The sequence below is a fragment of the Delphinapterus leucas genome, chromosome 1 (assembly GCF_059928025.1).
Source record: "Delphinapterus leucas isolate spDelLeu-1000000601 "Yukka" chromosome 1, BTC_Dleu_Yukka2, whole genome shotgun sequence".
NCBI lineage: Eukaryota > Metazoa > Chordata > Mammalia > Artiodactyla > Monodontidae > Delphinapterus > Delphinapterus leucas.
The window spans coordinates 130,370,166-130,391,411 of NC_143129.1; the positions used below are offsets into that span (position 1 = coordinate 130,370,166).

Sequence of the window (21,246 nt, forward strand, 5' to 3'; positions counted from 1 at the left end):
ATATAAATGGTTTCATCAGAGAGTTGCAGAGAGGATTGACGGAGATAAAGCAAGTAAAGTAATTGGCACAAAGTGCTGAATATCTGTTATCTATAATTATTAGAAACAAATAGAAGCAGAGGGTGTCCGTCAACAAAGGAACAAACAATCATGTCGAGATGAGCTGGCTAGTAAAACTTGTAAAATTTACCTACCTAAGAGAACAACAAAGAGGTAGGAATTAGTGTGCTGAAAAGAATATCTCAATATCTTATCAATATAATAGCTGCAATAAATGCTCTTGCAGATGGGAAGTAAATAATAAACATATTTATAAATAAATATTTGTATGTTATAATGTAAACATATCTAACTAGTCTATGCTGAGCAATATTTTTGTATTTTTGTAGAGGTTTTTATAGCTGCTTAATTTGCTTATGAAAGTCAGAACACATTTGGAAAAATAGGTTGCCAGGGGAACTTTACCATATATACTAATATATGGACCTTAGATTTTAGGAAAAGTTCTTAGAGCTTTAACTTATAGTTCAGTCTAAACATGGAGAGGTACTAAAGCATAGTAGTTAAAAGCATGGGTTGGAAGGATGACCTAATCCCAGTATTGTCACTTAACTAGCTATGTAATCTTAGTCAGACATTTTAATATTTGAATGTCACTTTCTCATTTCTGGCCTAATTCAAAGGGCTGTTCCAATTATTAGATAGCATGTTGTAAAGCACTTAGTATCATGTCAGCCACTTAATAAGTATCTAATAAATACTAGATAAAATTCATGTATTAATAAGAGGAAAGTTAACTTACATTCCTTTATGCCACTGTGTAAAATAATTTAATTTTCTTAATAATCGTTTGAGGAAGATATATTAGGCAATATTATTTTCATCTTATGGATGAAGAATCACGCATTCACAAAGATTAGGTAACTTATTTAAATACCTAATGGATGTTTATAGATGGGAACGAATATAGGTGGGATTTATTTAATATTTTTTAACACCATGTCTATTGTTCCTCTTTATTACCTTACTTTATTACATTACTTATTAAAATTGTTTACTGTTCCTCTTTATTACGTTACTATATTAAAAATGTAGAGCCGACATATTTTTTAAGCATCTTGCTTCTTTTCCTTTTTTTTTTTTTTAATTTATTTTTGGCCTTGCCAACCAGCTTGCAGGATCTTAGTTCCCAGACCAGGGATCGAACCTGTGCCCTCGGCAGTGCAATCACGGAGCCTAACCACTGGACCGCCAGGGAATTCCCCGTAGAGCTCACATTTTTATTAACCAATTTTTGAGACTGGTCTGTCTGGTCCTCTGAAACACAGTGTGTTTGATTTTTAAAAAGGTTATAAATACATATATTTCTACACATATATATTGTTATAATATATATAAATATACACACACTATTCAATTCTAAAAAAGTTCATACACACTTTTTTTTTTGTTTTTTTGCGATACGCGGGCCTCTCACTGCGTGGCCTCTCCCGTTGCGGAGCACAGGCTCCGGACGCACAGGATCAGCGGCCATGGCTCACGGGGCCAGCCGCTCTGCGGCATGTGGGATCTTCCCGGCTCGGGGCACTAACCCGTGTCCCCTGCATCGGCAGGCGGACTCTCAACCACTGCGCCACCAGGGAAGCCCATGACCTTCTCTTCTTAAGACTAGCATTTTAGATTGTATTATTTCTGAAATTAACACTGAAAAATGAGACACAATATATGGTTATAAATTGAGGAATTATTGCTTTATCATCTTGTCTTACGTGGTTCCCTCATATTTTAATAATAAGGTCCCTAAAAGGGAAAGTCAACATTCAACAAATATTTATTGGGTGTTTACTCTGTGTTAGGAATTGTATTAAACATTGGTGATACAGTGTAAGAAAAATGGATACATTCTCTTCATTTGTGGAGCTTATATTCTGGCAAAGGAACACATACAATAAACCATAGAGAATTAGCATACACATGAAATACATTAAATAGTATTTAATTTTTGAGACATGCTATGGAAAATGTAATTAGAGCAGAATAAAGATAGATCAGAAATGCCTGAAGATTTCAAACTTAACTACGGTGATTAGGGTAAGCCTTATTAATTGGAAAGATGGCAGTTGAGAAAAGACTTGAAGAAGGTGAGAGAGATAGGAATACAGATACCTGGAAATTGAAGGTGGACAGTAGGAGAATTTTAGAGTGAATAGACATGAAGATTAATCATTCCTGGTGTATTCTAGGAATAGCAAGGAGGCCAGTGTGACTGGAACACAGTGAGGAAGAGAAGAGTAGCAAAGAATTAGGTTAGAGAAGTAATAAGGGGTGTATGACGGGGAGACGGGGGTGTCAACTCATGTAGGGGCTCTCAGGCCATTACAAGAATGGTTTTTACTCTGAATGAAATAGAGAGACATTGAAGGATGTATTATACAGTCTGATTTATAATTCGAGAGGATCTCTCTGGCTCCTGAGTAGAGTGGTCTTTCTGAAAGGGAGGTCAATTAGGTGTTATTGTAATAAACCATAAGGAGAATTGATGATGGCTTACATCAGGGTGGGAGCAATGGAGGGAGAAGGAAGTGAGTGGAATCTGGATGAATTTTGAACATAAGGCCAATAGGACAGCATGATGGATTGGATGAAGAGTATGAAAGAAAAAAGGAAATCAAGGACAACTCCAGGTTCTTTGTCCTAAGCAACTTGAATAAAGGAGTTATCTTGAACTTAGATGGGAAAAACAATATGTGAAATAGGTTTTGGAAAGAAGAATAATAGTTCACTCTAATGCCGCTCCCCATCGCTGGCATTACCGCCTGAGCTCCACCTCCTGTCAGATCAGCCATGGCATTAGATTCTCATAGGAACGCAAACCCTACTGTGAACTGCACATGCAAGGGATCTAGGCTGTACGTTCCTTATGAGAATCTAATGCCTGATGATCTGAGGTGGAGCTGAGGCAGTGATGCTAGCGCTGGGGAGTGGCTGCAAATACAGATCATCATTAGCAGAGAGGTTTGACTGCACAGAGACCGTAATAAATCAATTGCTTGGAGACATAACAAAACCCTATCAGTGAGTGGCAAGTGACAAGCTGCATCTGATGGCAGGCTTTATAGTGGCAAGTGAGTTGATGTACCTCAATTGTACAGCTGCGTCTGGTGACAGGCTTTAAGTCAGACTCCGACACTTATTTTAGTCCGTGTGTGGCTCGTCCATTATTTTATTTACCACTTCCATCCACGCCTCTCCGCACTGCACACTTGTCTCAGTCACAGTTTTGGTAAACCCACAAGCTAACCCTAGCCAAAATGAGTAAAAATCAAACATCGCTGGAGAGCTTCTTTGAAAAGGGGGAAAGACCCAATGATGAGATAGCAGAAGACTCTACGACTGCCAACAAAAAGAAAGCTGCATTTAAAAGAAAATACCAAGAGTCCTACTTAAATTACGGGTTCATTGCAACAGCTGATTCACATTCTCCAAGCCCGCGTTGTATAGTATGTGGCGACTGGCTATCCAACGAAGCCGTGAAACCTTCAAAATTGCTTCGTCACATGGAGACCAAGCACTCTGAATTAAAAGACAAACCTTTGGAGTTTTTCAAAAGAAGAAAAACATGAACATGAAGAACGGAAGCAATTATTGAAGACCACTACTTCATCAAATGTGTCTGCACTGAGAGCATCATCCTTAGTGGCTAACCACATTGCTAAAGCTAAGAAGCCCTTTACTATTGGTGAAGAGTTGATCCTGCCTGCTGTTAAGGACATCTGTCGTGACATTTTAGGAGAGGCTGCAGTTCAAAAGATGGCACGTGTTTCACTATCGTCTAGCACCATAACTAGACGAATTGATGAAATAGAGGATATTGAGGCACAATTGTTAGAGAGGATTAATGAGTCACCGTGGTACGCAATCCAGGTTGACAACTCTACCGATGTTGATGACAAGGCAACAATGCTTGTTTTTGTGCCATATATTTTTCAGGAGGATGCGCATGAGGATACGTTATGTACACTTTTGTTGCCAACCAACGCCACAGCTGCAAAACTATTCAAGTCTTTGAATGATTACATGTCAGGAAAACTGAATTGGTCATTCTGTGTTGGTATATGCATGGACAGAGAGGCTGCCATGACTGGACGGCTTTCTGGTTTCACTACTCGGGTCGAAGAGGTTGCTTCTGAATGTGAGTCTACACACTGTGCCATCCATAGAGAAATGCTGGCTATCCGAAAAATGTCACCTGAACTTAAAGACGTTTTGCAGGATGTGATTAAAATTATCAACCACATTAAAGTACATGCCCTTAACTCACATCTGTTCACGCAGCTTTGTGAGGAGATGGACGCAGAGCACACATCTTCTCTTATACACAGAAGTGAGATGGCTTTCTAAAGGCAGATCACTGGTCAGAGTTTTTGAGTTATGAGATCCGCTCCAGAGATTCCTTTTAGAAAAAGTCACCACTGGCAGCACATTTCAGTGACACAGAATGGGTCGCAAATCCTGCTTACTTGTGTGACATATTCAACCTGCTCAACGAGCTCAATCTGTCATTTCAGGGGAGAACGACAAGTGTGTTCAAGTCGGCAGATAATGTGGCTGCATTCAAAGCCAAACTGGAATTATGGCGGCGACGAGTGAACATTGGGATTTTTGACGTGTTTCAAACATTAGCAGAGATTTTGAAAGAGACAGAGCCAGGGCCTTCTTTCTCCCAGCTGGCGTATGATCACTTATCTCAGCTTTCAAAAGAGTTTGAGCATTACTTCCCAACCACAAAAGACCTCCGAACTGGGAAGGAATGGATCCATGACCCATTTGTGCATAAGCCCGGTGAATTGACTTTCTCTGTGCTATAGAAGAGGATCAACTCCTTGAGATCGTAAATGATGGTGGCCTTAAAAGTATGTTTGAGACAACTTCAAATCTCCATACATTCTGGATTAAAGTCAAGGCGGAATAACTTGAGATTGCCATAAAAGCACTGAAAAGCCTGCTTCCATTTCCAACAGCCTATCTTTGTGAAGCAGCGTTTTCTGCAGTGACAGCAACCAAAATCAGATTACGGAGTAGACTGGACATAGCAACACACTGTCTCCCATCACCCCCAGATGGGACCATATAGTTGCAGGAAAACAAGCTCAGGGCTCCCACTGATTCTGCATTCTGGTGAGTTGTATAATTATTTCATTATATATTACAATGTAATAATAATAGGAATAAAGTGCACAATAAATGTAATGTGCTTGAATCATCCTGAACCCATCCCCCCCCACACCCCGGTTTGTGGAAAAATTGTCTTCCATGAAACCGGTCCCTGGTGCTAAAAAGGTTGGGAACCGCTGATTTAGACAGTATTTAAACCATGAGACAAAATGTGAGTACCAGTGATGTAAATGTAGATAATGAAGAAAAAAGGACAAGGGGCTGAACCATGAAATACTCCAAAATGAGGTTGGGGGGAAGAGGAAGAATCAACATAGGAGCCTGAACAAGATCAATCAGTGAGATGGGAGGAAAAATAAGAGTATTGAATCCTAGAAATCACATGAAGAAAATGTGCAAAGTAGGAAGAAGCGTTCAACTGTTTCAAATGATGTTGCTAGGTCAAGTAACATGATGACCAAATATTGCCTTTGGATTTAGTAATGAGGAGATCTGTATAACCTCATCTGGAATTGTTTTGGAGTGGAGGGCTTAAAGACTGGGGTGGGTTTAAGAGAGGATGAGAGGAAAGAATTGTAGATAAAGGATATAGACAGCTCCATCTAGAGATTTTGCTGCAAGGGGGTGAGGGACTATTAAGGGAAGAAAATCCAAGAAATTTTCTTTAGAACAGAAGAAATAAAAGCATGTGTGTATACTGATTAGAATAAACAAGTAGAGAGGAAAATCTTGATGATGTGGTAGAGACTGAGGAGAATTTCTACAGTGATATCCATGGGTCGGCAAGAGGGGATGGTTAACCAGTGGAGAGACTGGCTTTAGAGAGAAACAGGAGTAGCTTACCTGTACTAATTTGGCAGAAATGAGAGAATATGGGTGCAGATACTGGTAGATGAATTGATAGGATGGTGACAGTCTGGAAATCATCCTTCGAGAGTTTTGATTTTCTCAGTGGAGTAGGATAAATAACCATGAACATGGGACAGGAGATGTGGGAGTTTGAAGACAGAAGAGAACATGTGAAATAGTCACCAGAAGAGAATGAGAGTCAATAGAGGAAGGAAGTACAACATGATTGTTGGGAAGCATTAAGGCTCCACTTCAGAACTGCAATCATGAACTTAAAGTCATATCAATCAGTGTGACTGTTTTCTTCTGGATCTTTTCAGCCATAGGTAGAGAGCTGGATTCAGTCAGGGTTGTAATTTTACTGAGCATACGTAGATATATAAAAGAGAAGCAAAGGTATCAAGGGGGTCATTTGATGACTGACCATAAAATTCAAGCCATGCAAAAAGGGCAGAGCAAACCTTGAGAGAGGTTGAGAGAATTCATGAAAAGGTGGTGGTACTAATAGATTGGTGGTTCTGATGGGGTCAAAGGAGGGTTGGAGTGGTATAAGAGGGAGTGTTCTGGAAAGATAGGAGGATTGAGTCAGTTGACATTCAATTTCTTGATATTCCTGACAGTACCTAGATCAGACCTAGGAAAACAACAGAAACTGAGCAAATGTCTATTAAATTGGATTTAATTATATTTTTGCATCAATATCCTGAAGCAATGAACTAAACAGTATAAACATGGAAAGAAACACATGATCTTAAGTACAGATGCTTTAGATTGAAATTACCTTTTCTAAGATGAAACAGGTAACTCTCTTTTCATACAAAAATAATATAAAGGACTCCCTACAAATACCAAATTTTAAATGATTTAGAGTTCTCTCAAATGCATTAAAGTTTATGTTTATTACTTTACAAATTTTATATAAACCTGTATATATGATAATAGTTATAGATAGTGCATTTTGAAATGCTTCTCTGAATTCTCTGAAATTCAGAGGTATCATCAGCCCAAATGGTCTACCCCATGATGTAAGTGCCGTAGGCTGAAAAAGGATTAAAACCTTAATTTTAACAAAGGAGGGATATATATTGATAACACTTTAATATTTTCATATGATATTTTAAATGTGATACCAATTTTTGTATATATTTTTTTCAATTTTGAGAAAGCAGGCAGGTTTTTGGATATCTAGTAAATTGGATTAGATTTAGGAGCAGAAAGAATGGAATTTATTGAGGAAACATTATAAGCACTTTGCTTTAGTTCATCTTCACAACAATTTTATAAGATGATTTATTATTGCTATTTAAACTAATGAAGAAACCGAGACTCGGAGGTTTTGAAACCAGGCCAAGCTTATTCCAAACACACGTTATATGTTTATTAAGCTGCCTCCATCAAATCCAGGATTTAAACTATTTGGAGGTACACATTTTAGCAAAATTGACAATGCAACATTCATAATAGATCACAATATATTGAATTTGTTCTATATATACTCTCCAGGTCAAATACAAACAGCCCCAACTTTCTAGAGCTCTGAGTTTAATGCATACTCAAGATTGACCATGTGGCATTCTTATAGGGGCACTGTAAACTGTATTTGTTCTATAATTACCTTTGGTCAAATTTCAGATAGTACTATTAACTTTCTGGAACATTGGGTGCATTGCTCAGGTCATAATGTTCTTTATTTCTGAATTTAATATACTGACAAGTACTATAAGCTTAGTTCCAAATCTATGTCCTCTTTATATATAGTTCAACCAATAGCTATTAGAAGGAACAAATAAGAAGAGAGGGCTACTCAAAATAGGCAGAATGTCAATATGAAGACTTGATAACTCATGCATGTTCTGATAATAAAGGAGGTGATGGGAAAAGCTACAAAGTTAACACCAGAACTCTTAAAGCCTACCATTCTTATTTTGTGTAGAGGCAAGCATCTACACATACTAAAATAATTTAATAACACAAACCATAATGAACTCAAGTCAACCTGGAAAGGTTCAATTGCATTCATTATACTCATTGAAAGAAAATAATGTGATATGAAACATTTTTGGAATAATTTCCATTCAGAATGATTCAAATAAAATTTTAAAATTAGGTGTAAAATGATAAACTGTCATTTTTTTGGAAAATTATTTTGTGTATAAATCCACATTCCCTAAGGATATTTGGTAAATGAGGCAATACTCTATTAAGTAGGAAGTACTGATTAGAGTTAGATTTCAGAAACACAATCTATTATATGGGAGAAAGCAAAAGCATCCAGCAGTTAGGTTAGTAAATTTGGGAGACAATGTACAGGCCAGTCATGTATTAAAGACGGAGAAAGAGAGAGAGAGAGAGAAGAACAAACAGACTGGAATGATTTGCTTTACCTCCAACCTTTCAAACGAAGGGAGCCAAGAGCTCAGTAGGAACTCAAGCAAGAAGAGTTAAAGGTCTCCTATAAGACTCTGCCTATTTTAGTGGCATTATAAAGAGAAAAGCCAAATGCAGGTAAAGTAATCAATACTTTGAGGCAATCATGCAACTGATTCTGCCTTTAAGACATGTCTGTCTAGAGAAAATTTTAAGAAATCTTTATGACCTTGACCAACAAGCTCTTTCATAGAGGAATGAATAAGACTTCGTCAAAAGGAGTTAAAATGACACCTGCCCTCCCCACCTTCTCTCTGCTTCAACCACAAATATATTGAGTCACTACTATATTAAATGGACCTATTTAATAATCTTACCTCATTTTTGGCTAATGATTTTTTTTTATTCATTATCAGTCAACTGCTTTATTGAGCATTTACTATGCCTGCACTTTGATAGTGGCTGTTGTGAGTCTAGAAACAGTGCAAGGTGCAGCAGTTCTTTTCAGGAGTTTATCCTGAAGCTGCGAGGGGGTATGGCCTAGTAGAGAGAGGACTCACAACGCTTCACTGCCAGTCCAATTCTGTTATTTTACAAGTTCTAGGAATTACAGGGGCACCTGAAGACAGGTTAATCAATCAGCTCAGGAAAGACTCTGCTGACTCTAGGTGACAGAGCCCAACACAGACATCAGAAGGATGACGGGATGGGAACAGTTCCTTTCTCCCTTATATTTAAATATATTACCAGATTGGAAGCTCTACCCCCCATGGAGTAAGTGCTGGCAACACACATAAAAATTATATGTTGGTTTTATTTCCTCATGAAGACATTAGAAAGAGTTAAAAATCCTGGTATCTAGCTAAGAAGGTGGCAGGAGAACAGACCTGGTTTTTGTTGCCATCATACTCCTCTATGGAAATAGAGGAGTCAATCCTCTATTTTAACACTATAATCTTGGGCAGAAGTAGACTCTGTAGAAAGGAAAGTAGTCTTACAGTGAGGGAAGTGCTAGTGATTTTCAGATAAATAGCACATTAAGAGCGTTGGAAGTGAGGTATTTAATAGGACAAAATAATAAGCTTTACTCTAAACAAATGGCCTAATGATTTGCCAAACATCAAAGAGCATATTTATTGCTAATTGAAAACAACTGCAGGGTAATATTTTCTCCTCAACCCACATAAGGCATCCCAAAATAGACTTCCTTAAGAATTTATATATACACTGCTAGAGTCTCTATTCTTTTCTGAATATGCTCAAAATTTTAAAGATTTTCACCATTTAACTGGTTACTCATATTTTCTTTCTCTGGTGTGTTTGAGAGAAACTCCCCCTCTTCACTGAAAGCTGAAGATATTATTTGTCTTCAGTGTTTTGTATGCATTTGGCGAAGGGGTGGAATAATTGGCAAGTCAGTAAAACACATAATAATACCTTCAACTCTGATCGCCTTTCATTATAACTAACAACAGTGATTTGGCCTACTATGATGCTGTTCAAATTCATTCTTGTATAGAAATAAGTTTTAGAGGAAGAGAGAAAAATCACTTAATTGCTGCAGAATTAGGAAGCATTTTCACATTACTTCATTTTCATTAAAGTCCTTAAATTAGAGTGTCATAGTCTCTCTGAAGCTATGACAAATCAACAATCAGACTTAAAACAGAATCACTGCCCAATTAAACCTTATCATTCATTATCTTGCTTTATCATATAAAACAATTTCCTCCATTATGACCAAGTATCAGCTCTGCAAACAGGAATAGACTATTTATTCAGACACCACACTATCATAAAATGCGGTTATCTCTGATGGACATAAGATTATAGTTTTACTGTTGGATTAAGATCTAAGGAAGAAAGGATAAAAGAGCCATTGGCATGGAAAGCCAATGATTTACCCATGGATTGCTGTATGTAAGTTTTGGGAATTTTCCTTAGAGAGGAAGGGTGATTTACATGCAGCATCAATATTTATTTACATCTCTCTCTCTCTCTCTCAAGAAAGATAAAGGTTAATGTACTTATTCTTAAAAAGAAAGACTAGAATCTTTACTGAACACAAGAGGTTGAAATCTGCTTTCAGTGTTCAAGCATATAGAAATCACTAATATACAGTATTTGTCCTAGAAAAGCCTATAATATAGTGAAGAATAAAGAATATTATTAGATGATCCCTAGCCTGTTCTCAATAATCTGAGAATATGCGTTTTTATCACAAGCAACCAAGAATATTTTAAAAATTGACCATATCCTAGGCCACAATGTGAAAGTCAATGAATAAAGAGAAATAATCCAGACTATGTAGTCTGCAACATATTTCAATAAAAATAATATGATAACTAAAAAAGCTGCAAGTTTATTGGAATACTAAAAACAACTGAGTAAACTGTAAAAAGTAGGAGGGGCATAATAAAAAATCTGTAGTATAAAGTAGAAAAATAGAAATTAATGATTGGAGGAAAAGCCAGCCAACCAACCAGCATTGAGGCAAATAAGTCAAAAAAGTATTATTTGAAAGATTAGTAAAGTAGAAAAACCTCTGGCCATATGGGAGATAAAAACATAGAAGATAGATGGAACAATTAAAAAACGTTAAGCAGCTCATGCAGCTCAATAACAAAAAACAAACAACCCAATCCAAAAATGGGCAGAAGACCTAAATAGACATTTCTCCAAAGAAGATATACAGGCTGCCAACAAACACATGAAAGAATGCTCAACATCATTAATCATTAGAGAAATGCAAATCAAAACTGCAATGAGATATCATCTCACACCAGTCAGAATGGCCATCATCAAAAAATCTAGAAACAATAAATGCTGGAGAGGGTGTGGAGAAAAGGGAACACTCTTGCACTGCTGGTGAGAATGTGAATTGGTTCAGCCACTATGGAGAACAGTATGGAGGTTCCTTAAAAAACTACAAATAGAACTACCATATGACCCAGCAATCCCACTACTGGGCATATACCCTGAGAAAACCAAAATTCAAAAAGAGTCATGTACCAAAATGTTCATTGCAGCTCTATTTACAATAGCCAGGAGATGGAAACAACCTAAGTGCCCATCATCGGATGAATGGATAAAGAAGATGTGGCACATACATACAATGGAATATTACTCAGCCATAAAAAGAAACGAAATTGAGCTATTTGTAATGAGGTGGATAGACCTAGAGTCTGTCACACAGAGTGAAGTAAGTCAGAAAGAAAAAGACAAATACCGTATGATAACACATATATATGGAATTTAAGAAAAAAAAATGTCATGAAGAACCTAGGGGTAAGACAGGAATAAAGACACAGACCTGCTGGAGAATGGACTTGAGGATATGGGGAGGGCGAAGGGTGAGCTGTGACAGGGCGAGAGAGAGTCATGGACATATACACACTAACAAACGTAGTAAGGTAGATAGCTAGTGGGAAGCAGCCGCATGGCACAGGGATATTGGCTCGGTGCTTTGTGACAGCCTGGAGGGGTGGGATAGGGAGGGTGGGAGGGAGGGAGACACAAGAGGGAAGACATATGGGAACATATGTATATGTATAACTGATTCACTTTGTTATAAAGCAGAAACTAACACACCATTGTAAAGCAATTATACCCCAATAAAGATGTTTAAAAAAAAAAAAAAAGAATACAAAGAAAGAAACAGCCACGGATATGGTAGAGATTTATAAAACACGTAAAAGAAGTCTATGGACAATGTTTTACAATAAAATTGAACATCTGGATGATGGAATAGATTATTTCCCAGGAAATTATAACTTATAAAAAAGTGATCAAGAAGATATAAAGGGATGTGGATGGACGTAGAGACTGTCATACAGAGTGAAGTAAATCAGAAAGAGAAAAAAAAATATCGTATATTAACGCATGTATGTGAAATCTAGAAAAATGGTACAGATGAACCGGTTTGCAGGGTAGAAATAGAAACACAGATGTAGAGAACAAACATATGAACACCAAGGGGGGAAGTGGGTTGGGGGTGATGGTGGGATGAATTGGGAGATTGGGATTGACATATATACACTAATATGTATATAAGAACCTGCTGTATAAAAATAAATAAATAAAATTAGAAAAAAAAAGAAGATATAAAGGTATAAGGATGGGAAAGAAGAAAATTGTCACATGCAGATGATATGATTTTATACACAATGATTCAAAAGAATCTACTGGTTATATATTAGAATTTATATTTCAGCACCATGGCTGACTGTAAGATCAAAATATTAAAATTAGCAATGTTCCTATATAGGATCAACTAAAATTTACTTGAAATTTCTAAAAGGAATACATGAATTCCATGGCGGTACAGTGGTTAGGACTCCGCGCTTCCACTACAGGGGACACGGGTTCGATCTCTGGTCAGAGAACTAAGATCCCGCACACCGTGCAGCGTGGCCGGAAAAAAAAAATAAATAAAAATAGAAGGAATACAATTTATAAAACTATAAACTTAAACTACTCAGAGATAACTCTAATGAAATGTGTGCAGCTCTTTCTTGAAAGAAATCACAACTTTATTGAAAGACACAAAATAAGATCTAAATAAAGGTAAGTATCATGTTCATGGATTACAATACTTACTATCACAAAGATATCAATTCATCCCAAATGAATCTTTAAATTCAAGCCAATTAAAAAAATTCTAATAGATTGTTTGTGAGCTTCAACAAGTTAACCTAAAATTTATATAAAGAACTGAGTACCAAGAACAGCGAGACACATTTTAAAAAGAAAGAAGACCTCTCTTATCAAATATTAAAACTTAATATTAAGTTATAATGCTTAGAACAACGTGATATTGGTACAAGAGTAGGCAAGTAAGCTGATGGAGCAAGACAAAGAGTTTGGATAAATGTCTTTTATATGTAAAATAGGTGTATTTATAAGTTAGTGAGAAAAAAAGAGACTAACAAATGTTGATGGAACAATGAATCATCTATTCATATGGAAAAAATAAATTTTGATAATATATAGCACAAAAGATAAATTGCAAATGAATTAAAGGCCTAAATGTGAAAAGAAAAGTAATAGTTTTGGAAGAAAATGTAGACAAACATCTTTATGATATTAGCATATGAAAGAATTTCTTAAATAAGCTGTAAAACTACAGCCCAAAAGAGAAGAGTGATAAATTTTAGTATATTAAAATTGGCAACTTCTCTACAACAAATGGCATCCTGAGCAAAGCAAAAAGACAAACCACAAACTGGGAGGTGATATTTGTAACCTATTTAACCAATAAGGGATTAGTGTTCACAGTATGTAAATCTTTCAAATCACTAAGAACCTAACAAACAATCCAAAATAAAAATGGACCAAAAAGTCAATTTGCAGAGAAAGATACTCTACACTTGCTAATAAAAAGAAACGAAAAAATGCCAACTTCACTGGTGATTGATGAAATATAAATTAAAATATTGAGCCATCCTTATATATCTATCTGACTGGCCAACATTTAAAATATCGAATAACCCCAGGTATCAGCAAGGATATGGAGCAGTGGGAACTTTGGTACTATGCTGGTGCAATCATATTCACATTGATCATTAAGGACAAATTTTAGAAACGTAATGTAGAATGAAAACTTGCAGAATAACATACACAATGTGTTAGCACTTCATCGAAATTTTAAACACACTAACTCAGACGAAGGAAAAAGGGATGGAGGTGAGAATTTACAAGTTGCATTTTAAAAAAGCTAGAGTGTTATATCTATAATAAATGCCATCACTTTAATCTACATGGTGGTCACACTACTGTCTCATATTACTTTCTTCATGCTTAAAGTGTTTACCATTAAAAAATTAAAGCTACATAATTTTCTTTTTGCCTGTGTTGGGTCTTCGTTGCTGCGCATTGGCTTTTTCTAGTTGCGGCAAACTGGGGCTACTCTTCCTTGCTGTGCGTGGGCTTCTCACTGCAGTGGCTTCTCTTGTGGAGCACGGGTCTAGGTGCGTGGGCTTCAGTAGTTGCAACAGGCGGGCTCAGTATTTGTGGCTCACGGGCTCTAGAGCACAGGCTTAGTAGTTGTGGCGCACGGGCTTAGTTGCTCTGTGGCATGTGGGATCTTCCTGGACCAGGGATTGAACCCATGTCCCCTGCACTGGCAGGCAGATTCTTAACCACTGCACCACAAGGCAAGTCCCTACCTAAATATTTTAATATAACTAAGTGTCAAGTGTTTTCAATACTAAATTGAGCTTTGAATGATAAGTAAGTTTTAACCAGGGGAAAAGAGGTGTGAAAGGTGATTTAGGCAGAGGAAATTATATAAATAGAGTCACAGAGTTATTGCAACAGCATTAAACATTTGAGGCAGCTCTTCAATATCTAGACCATAAAGTTAAAAAGTACAAATTGTCTTTGTGAGATGAGCAGATGGAATGGAAGTGTAGGTGGTCAATTGTGGGAACTTTTAATGCTGTGTTAGGGAGCCTATGCTCTATCCTTGATCAACTGAAGTATCTTAAGAAGGAGAGCCACCTAGTCATATTTACAATTTAGAAAGTGCTGAAGCTACTTTGTGGAGGATAGGTTTGGGAATGGTGGTGGTGATAATGAGAGGGAGAGACCAATTAGAAGGCTATGTTAACCAGTCTGGAAACAGACAAGACACTAAATTAACATGGTAACAATGGGAATGGTAAGAAAGAAACAGACTAGACATACATTTAGGAGGTAAAATTGGTAGAATTTGGTGACTTAATGCATATGGGAGTCAGAAGAAAGAATGGATTTTTGCATTGAATATCTGTGTGGATAATAGTAATATTAACAGGAAACTGGATATAATGGAGGAAAAGCAGATTAGGGTGGATGATGAGCTTCGTTTTAAATACATTATGTTTGGAGGTGTTTATGGAACATATTATAGCTATGTCCAGCCTGCAGTTGGCTATACCAGTCTAAAACTCAAGGGAAAGGTCAAAACTTGACATGAAGTAGTCATTCTCCCAAGAACAAGAATATTAAATATATTTCTATATGGAAGGTTGGAGCTGATTTTAGTGGTTACTCATCACTTATTGCAGCATCATTTCTGTCTTTTCCAGCACTCAGCACATATTTAACAGATCCCAGTATAAGAGGTGGGGACCCTATACTATGCAGGATTCCTAATGTAATATAATATAAAAATATATATTTTAAAAGAATGCTAAAGTATAATGTTTATTTACCTACCAGACATTTACTGAGCACCTGCCATGTATAGGTATTGTGTTAGTAGCTCCAAATAGAGAAATGAATAAGATAGTTTCTGACTTCAAGGGTTTTACAATCTTGTCAAATACATAGTGATATATAGAAATTAAATTACAGTGCACCTGAAACTAACACAACACTGTAAATCAACTATACTCCAGTAAAAAGTTTAAAAAAAATTAAAAAGAGAACTGTGATATGATCCAGCTATTTCACTTCTGGGTATTTCTCCAAAGAAAACAAAAACACTAATACAAAAAGATATATGCACCCCAATGTTCACTGCAGCATTATTTACAATACCAAAGACATGGAAGCAACTGAAATGTCCATCCACAGATGATTGGATAAAGATGTGTCACATATACAATGGAGTATTACTCAGCCTTAAAAAACTCTGAAACTGCAACAAAATGAATACATCTAGAGGGTAGTATCCTAAGTGAAATAGAGAAAGACAAACACCGAATGATCTCACGTTTAGAATCTAGAAAACAAAGCAAAATGAAAACAAACTCAGAGATACATAGAAAAAAATGGGTGATTGCCAGAGGGGAGGGCATGGGGACTGGGAGAAATAGGTGAAGGGGAATAAGAGGTAAAAACCTACAGTTATAAAATAAATAAGCCACAAGGTTGTAATATACAGCATAAGGAATATGATCAATAATACTCTAATAACTTTGTATGGGGACAGATTGTTCCTAGACATCTTGGTGATCATTTCTTAATGTATGCAAATGTCAAATCACTATGTAGTACACCTGAAACTAACATAATATTGTATCAATTATATTTCAATAATAAAAGTTGTGTCTTTTAAACAGCCAAAACATTTGAAAATATCAATAAAATAAAATTTACCTTTTGAAATATTAAAAAAATAAATTACAAAGTGAGGTGGAAGTATAAAGATATACAGAGGAAGAAGCAATTAATTCTCTTTGCATATAGGATGTCAGGAAAGTTTCCCAGAATACATAACATCAGAGATGTCTTTTTAAAGGTGAAGAGGACTCTGGTTGATGAGGGACAACAGGGGGAGAAAGAAATAGTTTGGGCAGAGAAAATAGTATCATTTCTTGTGTCACAGTAACCAGCCTGATGCATTTGAGAATGATAATTTGGCACTACCTGGGGATGAAATGGGTTAGTTGGCAGTGTGATTAGAGAGGTAGTGAAAGCTATTCACAAAAAATTTCTAGATACATTTCTGCCCACAATAGTTCACTTATCTAAAGATTTTAATATAAAGTAGTATTTTTAAATTATGGAAGGAGAAATGGTGAATTAGGATAAGTGGAAGAATTAGACATGACAAGTAAAGATTGGAGGCATAGGCACAACCAAGATCAGATTTAACCTCAGCCTCCAATTGAATTAATTTCATAAAGGGCCACTCATCAAATTCCAACACAAGTCAGGCAAATGTTTGCCTAGATTGACTAGCAATTGCATGAGTCCCTGCCTCCAAATAAACATTCATTTTCTGTCCCTAAATCCCAATACTGATTATATTGTCTCATGTCTTGACTCTTTTCCACTGGGGCTATTCCAACCTTGTCAAACTGTGATGCTGACACTGCATTTACTTTCTGCTATCTGCTCTTTCTTCACTTGACAGATTCCCAAAGGATGTATTATGCTCCTTAAGTAACTGTCTAGGTCTCTGCCACAGAATTCAGTGACAGCTTTTTAGGTATGATTTTGTGAAAGGACTGATGTGTTGAAATTTTTTACTGTTTGTGTCACTTCTAGCAATGGCTGATATGTCATCATGTTCATTAAACCTTTAGTACTATACTAACCTTGCAGAATGACTTGCCATGCTTTGCTTTGTCTTTTTCCACAATATAGCAATCATAAGCATAGCTAAAAGTCTAAAAGTCCCTAAATACTACTTACTAGGACTTCTAATGTTGCTCACAAACTTACTTCTAAGTAGGAGTATAACCTGCAGTTTACATACTGACAACACAAATTTCTTGATGCAAGAGGACCGCTAGGAGGTGATTATAATGCTCATAAAAATGTCATATTTCTTAGGAGTTTTGTGTTTATATTTGGTGATGAATTTTCTTCTGATTCTCTTTAAGAACAAGATAGATTTTTTATTTACATGAACTATCCAGCCAAACCTGCATGAAGGCCAAGGGATGTGTTATATTTGGCCATATGACATTTCTCAGAAATTGTAATTTGAAAATAGAATTTGATGTGTGAATGTATATAAATAGCATTATTTGTTATTAAAGTACAGAACTATCAATTCATAATAATATGTGACCTGTAAATCTATTTTTAAAAGAATAAATGTAGGCCTTTATGTCATCTTTCAATGGGCCTAAATCTAGTTGCTGTTCTCTCTAAATCAGCAAATGGTCCTTTTAGGATTGGCTTCCTGAAAACGCTCTAAGTGGTAAATCAAGTTGGTATAGAAAGTTGTGTGTGTCCCCCGTTTGCACTCTATTTGAAAATTTTATTTATTTATTTATTTATGGCCGCAACACACAGCATGCGGGATCTCAAGTTTCCCGACCAGGGATTGAACCCGTGCCCCCTGAAATGGAAGCGCAGAGTCTTAAAAATTGGACTGCCAAGGAAGTCCCAGGCACTCTATCTGTTTCCTTCAAATGAAATGCTCTCCTTTATTCAGATGCTACTGTGCTTCATGGAATTCCTCAAGCCATATGCATTACTTGAACTCTGATATTCATTGATTATTTGTAGGTGTTAGTCTTCTTTCCCCAGAGATACTGTAAACTTTTCTACGACTCTCATATACTTGAATTGAAGAAATCACTAGCCATTTAAACTGGTACATTTCAACAAATGTTCAATGTTCCAGAAGGACCATTCATTCGTGAATTCATTCAATAAATTTTGTTGAACTCCTACAATGTGCCACACACTGTTTTAGGCAGCAGAGATGTATCAGTGACCAAGACAACAATAAAAAATTAAAACATCACTGAATTTTAATTTTAGTTAGGGGAATCTAGACAATACATAAACAAGTTAAAAATATAGTATGTCAGTTTCTCATAAAGACTATTAAGAAAATAAAACAGGGAAGGGACATAGGGTATGCTTCTAGTGTATAATAAGATCAGTTATTTTGAAGTGCACAATATTGTATTGTTAACTATGGGCACTATGTTGGGTTGGATGGCAGATCTCTAGAATTTATTCAACCAGCACAAATGAAACTTTATACCCATTGAATAACAACTCTTATTTGTCCTGTCTGGGCTTGGTTATCATTTCTTAGGGTAACTTTACTTAACTACACTGACTGGATTATGTCCTACTAGTACGCATATCCTTCACCTCCAATGTATCTCCACACTCAATTGTTTATTTAATCATCCATAATTATTTGTTTAATGTCTAACACATGTACTAGAATGTAAGTTTCATGAGGGCAGGGATCTGTTTTGTTGATGCCTGTTCCTTTGGCACCAAGCATATTGCCTGAAGTTACCAAAGCAATACATACATACACACACAAAGTTTAACCGACTAGCTTGATGATGAAGGGGTCATGTTTTATATCCTCATAGTGCCTATACATAACTCTTTTTGACTGATCCTTGCTTTATTGTAATAAAACAGTTAGCCAAGTTTTCATGGAAGGAAATGAGGATTTAATAAACGTATTAGGACACAGGAGACTCCCACAAACATTTAGAAGAACAGATCATCAACATGAATATCAATAAAATCACCAGACATAACAAGTTTGGCCAAAAATATAACAAATACTACTGAGCACTTATTATTCATCAGGCATTGCTCTAAATGTTTGAGATATATCAGTGACCAAAACAGAGTAAAATCCCTCCTGCCACATAATGGAGTTTGCATTTTGGGGCAGGAGAAGACAGACAAGACCATAAAAAAATCAGTAAATCATATATACTGAGAAGATGGTCAGTGCTACAGGAAAAAATGGAGCAGAGTAAAGGAAACTGAGAATTCAATTCCAAGAAGGGTTAACGGGGAGGCCTCATTGAGCAGGTGATACTTGAGACATGTTGGAAAAAATTGTACCCTGAGAATGAGGAAAATAAGCAGTGTAAAGTCAGTAAAATTGTCTAGAAAAGATTAAATCACATATCTGAATGCAGAGGGAAATAAGGCCTGAGTGAGTCAGGGACATTAGTAAGAGGGGAGAGAAGTTTTCTGTCTTCAATTTATAATTCAGGATTTAGCTTTTCAACAAAAATTAAGTTAGAGTTGCAACAAAATCAAAGAAAAAGTGTATATCATTTGCTAAGAGAAAACATTAAAACATATTTTCAGTTAAAAATTCAAGCTCTTTAGAGATGAAATGAGAATCTTACCATTTTTACTGATGTCGAGTTCTTTAAGGTTAACTAAACTAGCAATAGTGGTTGGCAGATTTGAAAGGTCATTGTCAGGAATACTTAGTTTTCTTAGAGCTTGACAGTTGAACAATTGCTGTAAAAAGAAAATAATAATTCATTAGATCTCAATTTGGTTAAATCCATTCATATATAAACTTAGTAACAAAATTCAATTCACCATCTTTACAAATGTGATAGTAAAAGGGCCCAACCCCAAAAGGCTCACTTTCTTCCACACCCGTCTTCTGGATTCTCTTCAGAGTTTTTTCACATTCCATCACCATGTTAGTACCTCCCTACTCTCTGCTATCCACATTCGCCACTCAAGGTATTCTACTTTTCCCCTTCTGTTTAACATTAGTGTTCAATTTGCCACTGAACCAATTGATTTATTTTTTTCTTTGAAATAACTTCTGGAGTAACCCCTTCCTTTTTATTCTCACAGCTACCAGGATTACCTCAATTCTCTTTCTCCACAACCACAAATTACTTCCATTTAATCATGTTGAACAGTTGTTTATCTGACATGCAAGAACTGCAATACAGTTGAATACATGAGCTCACATTTCTTTTGTGTGTCCCCATACTGCTTCATAAATATCTATCAAATGAAACATTTAATCTCTGATACTTGGTGAAAAATAACCACTAGTGGTTGGTTCACTTCTGCCGCCAATCCTAAAGTACTAGATGGGGAAGAGTCAAGTGTTAATGCAATGGTTCTCAAATCCAGCATGGTTTTAATCATTGGTGGGTGGAGGTGCTTGGTTAAAATGTGGGTCCTTGAGCTTTACCCAAAGAAGTACTGATATGGTGGGTCTGGGATGAAGATCAAAATCTTCATTTTTAACAAACACTCTAGTGATCTGATTATTTTTATGTAGGTGTTTCCAGTATCACATTTCTGGAAACAATATGGTTAGATTTTTTAGCTATGTCCATCTCATCTTGACTACTCAAGATTTGAACAGCTGGGTCAGAATTTTTGATTCATTTCTGGAAGAATTATCTTAATGAGATCTTTTCTGTTTGACATTTCTAATTCTGTTTTGCTAAATTTCCACAGATTAAGTCTCTGGTATCCATGACTATGCAACTGGCCCACAGTACATTTAACTGCTGCTTGTTCTTAAATGTAATTCATAATTTATAGGCAAAACAATGTAGTATGTGGTTGTTATTTCTTAACTCATTACCTTTTTAAAAAATAGATTGTGCTGGTTATTACTTAAGATAAAATATGTAGTTTCTTGCTTTTGGCTGA

At 36.2% G+C, this 21,246-nt stretch overlaps 1 protein-coding gene across 1 annotated transcript in view; it reads right to left on the minus strand.

Moving 5' to 3' along the window:
* LOC149750731 (leucine-rich repeat-containing protein 7-like) overlaps window positions 1-21,246 on the minus strand; it is a 139,552-nt gene that overhangs the window by 15,222 nt on the left and 103,084 nt on the right. Inside the window, exon 3 of the mRNA XM_030759985.2 lies at window positions 19,959-20,076. Within this exon, the coding sequence (XP_030615845.2) occupies window positions 19,959-20,076 (118 nt within the window). The remainder of the gene's footprint in view (window positions 1-19,958; window positions 20,077-21,246) is intronic.